This window comes from Trachymyrmex septentrionalis, unplaced genomic scaffold (assembly GCF_001594115.1).
Source record: "Trachymyrmex septentrionalis isolate Tsep2-gDNA-1 unplaced genomic scaffold, Tsep1.0 scaffold60, whole genome shotgun sequence".
NCBI classification, from domain to species: Eukaryota; Metazoa; Arthropoda; class Insecta; order Hymenoptera; family Formicidae; genus Trachymyrmex; species Trachymyrmex septentrionalis.
The window spans coordinates 3,148,106-3,156,911 of record NW_017305779.1 but is presented as its reverse complement, the minus strand read 5'-3'; the positions used below and the strand labels follow the sequence as shown (position 1 = coordinate 3,156,911).

General features: G+C 37.3%; 1 protein-coding gene across 7 annotated transcripts in view; it reads right to left on the bottom strand.

The window, feature by feature from the left end:
• Positions 1–28: 28 nt before the first annotated feature.
• LOC108752669 (ras-related protein Rab-37-like) overlaps positions 29–8,806 on the bottom strand; it is an 87,015-nt gene continuing 78,237 nt past the window's right edge. For 5 of the 7 annotated variants that reach the window (XM_018493684.1, XM_018493686.1, XM_018493683.1 and 2 more), the window contains exons 2-7: positions 5,512–6,356; positions 4,672–4,782; positions 4,364–4,472; positions 1,537–1,647; positions 783–924; positions 29–477 (exon numbers count right to left, since the gene is read on the bottom strand). In XM_018493684.1, coding sequence (XP_018349186.1) covers positions 360–477; positions 783–924; positions 1,537–1,647; positions 4,364–4,472; positions 4,672–4,782; positions 5,512–5,781 — 861 coding nt within the window. In that variant the 5' untranslated portion in view covers positions 5,782–6,356 and the 3' untranslated portion in view covers positions 29–359. The remainder of the gene's footprint in view (positions 478–782; positions 925–1,536; positions 1,648–4,363; positions 4,473–4,671; positions 4,783–5,511; positions 6,357–8,806) is intronic. The other 2 variants (XM_018493681.1, XM_018493682.1) reach the window with 1 other exon arrangement.

The following is an 8,806-nucleotide window of genomic DNA, read 5'->3' as shown; positions in this document are numbered from 1 at the left end:
TATATATATATATATATATATGTATGCGGTTAGCATTAACATTCATGACTTTTTGTTGAACGAAATAATGCCTCGTGTTTCCCGAAAATCTTGACTACTGGATGCACACTGTGGTTGCGATTCACCCGATGAACTTGAATCGTTTCGCCTGCGTTGTGGTTTATTCGCAAAGTTACTCTATGAATCGAGTATAAAATTTATACCGTCTCGCAACGAATGTTACACCGATGTTCTCTTTCACGCGGAAATCAAATGAATGCCTGGCTCGCAATGGCAATTTCGCGCCGTATCTCCTCGCGACCAACGTGGTTCCAGTTCGCGTGTTCTCTTAATTAACGTAAAAAAAAGAAGAAAGCAGTTCAAGTTGTCAGGCAGCTGGAGTTGAAGCAGGAGCTTCGTTGCGACTGCTGACGCACGTAGTCCTGAACGTTGAATTTCATCCCATCAGGATTGTCGCTTTTTCTAGCCTTCAGCTCCCTGAAAACAAGCAGTGTCATTTAGATCCATCGATTTTATTCAGCTGTAATTTTCCTTTCATAAATACATGAAGCACTTTCTAAGCTCGAATAATAATTTTTATTTTAACCATCTTTTATTTGTTTTTGAGTCTAAAAATTTTCAATTTCGAAGATATATGGAAAAATTGAAGTTAAAAAAAAAACGTTGACGTGAAATTGATTAAAAATCAGTGCAGTTTCAAGCACTGTTTGTTCAAGCATTGTTTATTCAAGCATTGTTCGTTCACGCTATATGTAGATTCGTCGATTTTGTCGAGACCATACCGAGCAACGGCGAGAAATGCCAATTCGACATTGAGGCCAGTCTTGGCAGACGTTTCCATGAACGGCACTTTGTACTCCTGCGCTAATCGCTCGCCGTCTTCCCGCTTAACAGCACGCTCCGTTCCACAATCGGACTTGTTACCTGCGATTTAATACAGCGACGAGAAGATAAATTACCACAAAATATCCAACTTTTCCACGATAAAATTAACAACGTTCTCAGTCGTTGCGATCTCGACTGTCTATGAGCAATTAAGGTCAATTTACGTGAGCCAGCAATCCACACGAAGTATACACACGGAAAGTTGGATTTGGGATTGAAAATTACACGTAAAGCTGCGGTCGATAATATTTATATTCTTTTTGTACTTATAACAAATGCATTTTCTGGCCGAACGTGGACTCGTAAAGATTGATCTTAATTGCTTTCCGAAGCAGTCCAAATTGCATTAAGCGGAAACGCTGCTAGTTGGACTCGATCCTTCCAGAAACCTGGATTGTTGTATATATAGGTGTAAATTTTTTATTTAAATTAGATTCGATAAATGGATGTATATATAGTATATCAGCTTGGGACAAGCTGATCGATAAAATTAAATCTGGGTCATTCATCGCTCTCCTGAGTTCTTATCTCCGCGCGCTAAACCATTACTGCGGTCCTTATTTCTGGCGTTTAGCCTCCCGGCGATTGACCATTCCAAGTGGGCAGATCTATCGTATCATCACGGGAACCATAAATATAAACGCAACTCACCCAGCAGCATGATGACGACATCCTCGTTCGCGTGTTCCCGGATTTCGCTTAGCCAAGCCCTGATGTTGTCATAACTCGTCTTATTCGTCACGTCGTACAGCAGCAAAAGCGCTGGAACAACGCAGTCTTGTGAATTGCCTTTTTTTTTTATCGACTACCTAATCGACTTTACGTCATGCGACGGTCAGAAACTTTTTATGAGTGAAAAGTATGTAAATGCTCATTTACATCTTATATATATGAAAATATATTAAACGATAATTGAATTCACAATGCAAAAAAAGTATAAAAAATTATAATCTGCATTAGATGCATGATTTTCTCTCACTTGAACATTATCCTGAAACAAATCTTATTACACAGTACAACACACATTCCCTCCCATGAAAAAATCAAAAAGATTCTGAAAGTAGTCTGTAAAAAAAAAATACTCGTATCTCGGCGTTTTACCAGATCAAGTCGTTAATTAACGTTTTTTATGCAGCTATTTATCGTATTTGCTTTATATTGGCTTTTTACAATTATTTTAAATTATAATAATTATAATATTAATAATTTTTTAAAATAAATTGACGTTTTTGTATGTGAAATTATGCGACGAGTCCGAATATAAAAAAAAAAACAACTGAGAATTATTTTTTTTTCATATATTTTCAAATTTTATCATCGCATAATTTTACATGCAAAAATTTTAATTATTTATTTGTAAAAATTATTATATAATTTAAAACAATTGTAAAAAGCCAATATAAAGCAAACATGATAAATGGCTGCATAAAAAACGTTAACGACTTGATCTGGTAAAATGCCGAGACACGAGTACTTTTTTTACATCTACTTTCAGAATCTCTTTGATTTTTTCATGAGAGGAAAAAAAATCGATTTTTATCGTACTGTGTTAACATTACGTTTAAATCTTTAGATATATTGACTATTTCATTATTTTATATTTAAACTAGAGCACAATTACTAGTTGTTTAAAACGTTTTACGAATTACAAAATCAATTGACTTTCGAACTTCGGACGTTTCGATTCCGTGTGATTTCAATGATTTAATCTTCTAAATGAGTGGCAAATTATTGTCGAATTCACTCAACTGGAATGATTGCTTTCGAAGTTGAGATGTGACGCAGCGTTATTGTCGCAACAACTTCAGAACTCAGACGGATAAATAATGAGATTTCCTCTTCAGACTCCCTGTATTACTTCTCCGTTATCTATTATATATAAGTAAATCGAATCTGGCACTTGGCCAAAACTGACGGAATAACAAAATCGAGAACAGGCTAGGATTTGAGTTAGCAAGTTACGAATGGTTTATGTATTATAAAGTTAAGTTCGCCGTGAGTGATAGTGGTAACGTTCCATATTGATTATCCCAAGTCCGAAAACGGACCGGATTCGTCGTCTCGGTTCGAGTATGAACAACAAAGTCGGGACGAGCAATTAAGATTTCCCCGGAGACGCACCAATGTTTTTGTTCTACGCCGTACGTTGGAAAGTTCATTGTTATATATATGCACAAGACGTCTCAAATTCCCAATCCCAAAACCAATTTTGTATAGATAGATCCTTGAAAAAACAGGAAAGAATATGTTTAAAAAACTCAAATTCTAAAGCACGAAATTATATTTTAATTTTTACACTCTTCGAATACAATCTTAATTTTTAAACATCCAAAAGTTAATTCCAAAATTAATTCCAAAAATTAACAGACATTAATTAATGATACGTGAAATTAAATAACAATAATTCAAATTGTTAAAAGTTTATTTAAAATTAGAAAAAAAAAACATATAGGATTAAATCATTTTCTTATTATAGAGAAGTCGATTTTAAATTAATGGATTTGCAAATTAATAAAAGTTTAGAATCCGAAATTTCTTGCATAATGGGCAATAATAATAATAATCGGATACAATTTCATATTTCGTAATTGTAAGAGAAAAGCTCCCCTATTAAACCAAGCGCGTATTAAACATCCGACGCTCCAAAGCGTCATATCTCTCGCCAAGAGAGATGTTTCTCATTAATTTCCGCTGTGTAAAACGAGGAGCTAGTAAAACATATGCACAGCTTCGAGACCGGTGACATTTACAACGCGATAATTAAATTGTTACGAGACATTGCAAAACACGTGGAAAATCTTTGTCAACGATATCGTATTTATCAATAACGCAAAGCTGTGATAAACATGTTTCTAATTAAGAATATCATCGCGTCCATTTTATTTCAATCTGGTAAACTAATTTGGAGATATATGTATATATATGTATGTACATACACGCTCATTTAGTACAATAATGACACAATTCAGAAAAAGACAAAGGTTTCCTGAAAATGAATTGAATGTTTTAAATTATTAAAATCTTGGAATATTAATTTTAATATATAATTTTAAGGTAATAACTAAGTGTAGACAAATAAAAGTATTCTTTTACAATCTTTTTTTCCTTTTTTTTCTGTATATTTTCATATTTTTTTGTAATGAATTTAAAAATGTCAATTTTTAAGTTACTTATTGTTGTAGCAATTGAACAATATATATACTATATATGTGTATATATTACATGTATTAATAAACAATATATATTTGTATATCTACATACATATTAAAAATCAATAAAATATTTTTAGCATAATTCGTGATGCTTGCACAATATTAGCAATCATTTTTTAAACTTGAAAATATTTGTATTTAATTTATTTAACAAATTAATTCCTTTAAATGTTACTAATTTCAATTTCGATCTATTAACTTGTACTGCGAATATCGTTCCGATTTTTATTGAAAACAGAATTGTTATGTAAAAGAAAAGAGTTTACCATGTGCGTCTCGGTAATAAGCATGCGTCACGCTTCGGAACCTTTCCTGGCCGGCTGTGTCCCATATCTGCAGCTTGATCGGCGTGTCGTCGACGGTGACAACTTTGTTCTGCAAAGGCAGGAAAGGTACTTCTTTGAATTTCTGTAGTCCTACGAGGACTAAGTTTTAATAAATCACGAAGATATCGTCGTCCAATGTGAGCAACATGCACTTCGTTGCACAAAGAATCATTAATCAAAAGTTCATCAGCATTCTTTGTTAATCGTGTACAAGGTAAATGTAAAATGGAATATCTCTAAAGTCTCACCCTAAAATCAATGCCGACGGTCGTTATATAGTTTCCCGACAGGAAGCGACCGTCACGGAAACGTGTCAGAAGACAGGTTTTTCCAACGCCGCTGTCACCGAGTAACATCACCTGCATTGAGCAACGATTGTTCAGGTAATTGTTTCATTCTTATTCCATTCTTACTCGCTCATCCGCGTAATGCTGATCTCAAATTTTCATTCCGGTTAAACTAATATTTTATAGAAGATATAAAAACAGATAATATATATCTACATAGTGAATTCAGTTGCTTGCATTACAAATTAGTGCACATACTTACATACTAAAAGCTACTATACATAAAGAAGTTAACAAAGTTAAATATAAAAGCACATAAATATATTAAACAATTAAACATCTGATAATAATACTGATGCACATTATTTAACGGAGTAAACATGTATAATTTCATTGTCAAAGTTGATTACATTACGTGCATTTAGATAATTTATATAAAATAGCCTTTAATGTGTATTAATTCAGTAGTGCGAGTGACCGAATTCACCAATAGTTAATCATCCATTAAACAGTTGCCACAGTGTCCAGAGAGAGAGAGAGAGAGAGAGAGAGAGAGAGAGAGAGAGAGAGAGAGAGAGAGAGAAGAAAATTTAATATAATTAATTGAATTAAAATAATAAATAGAACAAAAATAAAAATAAATAAATAAAATTGCATTTCACGCGGGAAGTAAGAAGCGATTACGTCCGAAGAATCGGTCACGCTTGGCAAGCGAGAAAGAAATAAGAGAAACGCCAGCGCGTCGTCATAAGATGAGCGAGTGTATAATAAGAAAACAGGTATCAGGAAGCAAGGTAGGACCTTGAAGAGAAGGTCCGCGTGATCAGGTGGGGTGTGCTGGCCGGCGGAGTCGACGCTATCGCGTGATGACTGGCGCCTGGTCGGGCCCGTGATATCTTGGGGCCTGGCGAAGGCGGTGGACGTGGCGGCCGGCGCAGCAACGGGGGTCGGCTGGGCCGGGCCCCGTACGGCCGGCGCGGACCAATCAGCGCCGGTTGAGCTGCCGCTGCCGCGCTTGTCGTGTCTGCTGCGCCTCGACACGTTGCGCAATGTTTCCTCCACGGTGTTCATGGGCCCCTGCTACCGGGAGCACCAATTTGCTCTTCTTCTTCTCGGCCACTCCTCGTCGTCTCGTTGCGCCTCGGCGTCGTCGTGCTTGCGCTCGTGCTCGTGCTCGTGCTCGTCGTCGTCGTCGTCGTCGTCGTGGTCGTCCTACTCCTGCTTCTCTTTAAGACAACGACGATACGCCGAGGTCACTAAACCTCTCCCCGGACTCGCGAGCGCCCACTCGCTTCGTTTCGTTCGTTTCTTCGTATATATACACGTACGTGCGTACGTGTGCGCTTCCTCTTCTCGCGTTTCTCCTTCTGCTCGGAGTCTCTCCTCCCTTCTCGCGTCGCGCCCCGCTCCGCGTCCCTGACGTTCTCCTCTTCGCGTTTACGGCGGCGAGGGCTCGCCGTGCCGACGGGGTACAGGCGATCGAGTGAAAGTACGGGTCGCTGTTCGAATCGTGCAAATGCAATCCGGCTCTTTCGAAGAGCCCTTACTTTAGCGGAAACGTAGCACTGCGCCAACACGGTCGAGAGGACACGGCGAAATTTCCGCGGAGTCGCCCGGTTGAATGATGAATCATGGAACGCACTCACCTAAATTGGTGCAAATTTTCAAAATAATTTTCCATTACAATTATTGCTAATATTTCCGCTGTTAAAAGTCAGAATAGAGAGATACTCTGTTACGGTAACAAGAGCGAAAAATTTTTCGAAACGCTTTAAAATATCACGCTTGGTACAATCCATGCACCTTGGACGTGCAATCAAAATATTGTTGAAATAATATTTAACCTCGTTATATTTGTTGTGTAACGGAGCACGCGTTTATACAACGTGCAACGCGGAATCAGAAGAGATCGCTAATGGGAGCAAGATTGGAAATTTTTCGCGTGTAAAATTGCATTGTCACCGTGAACAGTCGCGCGAAGTTAATAGTAGCACTACACAGGATTTTGCGAATATTTAACGGAATTCAGTCGATGAGTGCAAAAGGAAAAGTATTCCCTTTGATCCTCGACGCGTAAACCGTGCAAAGCCAAACTAGTTATTGAAATATTCCGACGTTTGACGTTTTGACGAATGGAAGGTATAATTCGCAGCGTCAGGCACCGTCGGTGGACAGCAATTTGCACACAGCGACGCATTGAATCGTCTAAAGTGCGTCACGACCAGTTACGTAAACGTAAGCGCCAGCTTTAATGAAATTCACGAAATGTCACGGGAATGTCAGTCACATTCGCCTGTAACGAGTTTCCCAGAAGATCGGAATCGATCGCGACGCGATTAATCTGCTCGCAGGAGCGCGTCTGATTAATTCCGTTCGAGCTGTATGTGATATATATCCTCCTGAAACTAACTTTCTGAGAGATTTCTCATCTCTTTCGCTTCAGATAACGATATGCACGATCGTCGCGTCATAAACGACATCAGCTTCGACAAAAATTTTGTTTTTCTAGCTATGATTAATCGTTAAACTGATGGTTTTGTAGTGGATGACTTTAACAGGGTTTCTACAATAAACTATTACCTAAGCTTTAAGTCTTAAGCCGTAAGAAATTGATCACATAATACACAATTCTTATACTATCATCAAGAGATTAAGTCTAAACCACAAGTTAAGAAAGTAAAAAGGCCGCTCTTAAGAATTAGAAGAAGAGCAAGTTGAACTGACATGAGATTAAAGTTAATCCACAGTGGTGAAAACGGGCATTAATCCCTCGCAGAATTGATGCCCTTTACCGTGTTACAGCAAAGCTAGATTGCGACAATTGTCGTCGTATATATAGTGCTTGCCGCGATAACGAGCTCGCGTGTAGATCGAGAGCGGAAACGGTCTTTGTTTCTCGGGGAAAACATCGAAACGGTAATAGGTACGTATACTCCGCGGTTCATAGCTGAATATCCTTTTACGTTCTCGTAAATTACTATCATCCGATAATAACGGATATGCGTGTCGTATCGTAACATTGAAAGGGAACGCGCTCGTATAACTGAAAAGCACCTCGCATTTTCTATACCGTGCTCGTAAAAAAAAAAAAACTGTCTTGAAATTCATTCTATAGTGAAACTCGTCGAAGTCGAGGATCATTTCCGGTTTCGAGCCATCCTTTGCGAATCGATATATCGGCGACCATTTTACGCCGTAACGTATCAAAATTTGCCCCATCGAAAAAAGATCTTCAGAGCCTAAAATAATACCGATATTCGCTCCCGAGTTTTCAAATATCGATATTTTCTAGCTTTTATTATCACGTGATACAATACTGCCCTATGTATATATCTTTATTTTTTTTCTATTTATCCGCATCCGTTCGCGGCAGTAAAATCGGCACCTTTCGCTGTCTCTCGCGTTGCTCCGGAAACAACCGGAAGTAAAAGCTTTCGTTTCCCCACGCCTATTCGCTGCAAACCAAAGTGTGCGCAAAATGACTTCAATATATTTATCACAGAGTTGGCAACGTTATCTCATAAAAACAATTCGTCATACCGTTCCTTTTTTCCTAAAAAGTTAACTCGTTATCGTTACTCGTTATTGATTAGCAAAAGTAATTCGTTACCGTTACCGTCAGTTAAAATGTAACGAGTCGTTACTTTTTCGTTACTTTTTTCTTGATACTAATAAAACATAGCAAATTTCTCATTGGCAGAATGCATTGCACATTAAAGCCAAAAAAAATGCCATGAAAAAAAATTGTATTCTGCTGTAACCTGAATGTAAAAATGAGATATCTCTCAATTGATAAAATGCCTAAAGTGTATTCTATTCATTATATAGTATAATAAAATGTATTGAGAATTTCGCGGTTTAACTCGTTTCTGTATTTTTATTAAACATACATCTTTATATCAATTTCTGTACAATGGCTTTAAAGTGCACTGAATGCATACTATAGTTCTAGCAAGGAAAAACGTTATCATATGCAGATTTTTGCGGTAAATATCCTGAAGAGAAGTCAGAATTCTATCTTTTAGTAGAGAAATAAAATTCAAAAACTGATATATAAATATATATATTACATATGTATTATATATATACATATAAT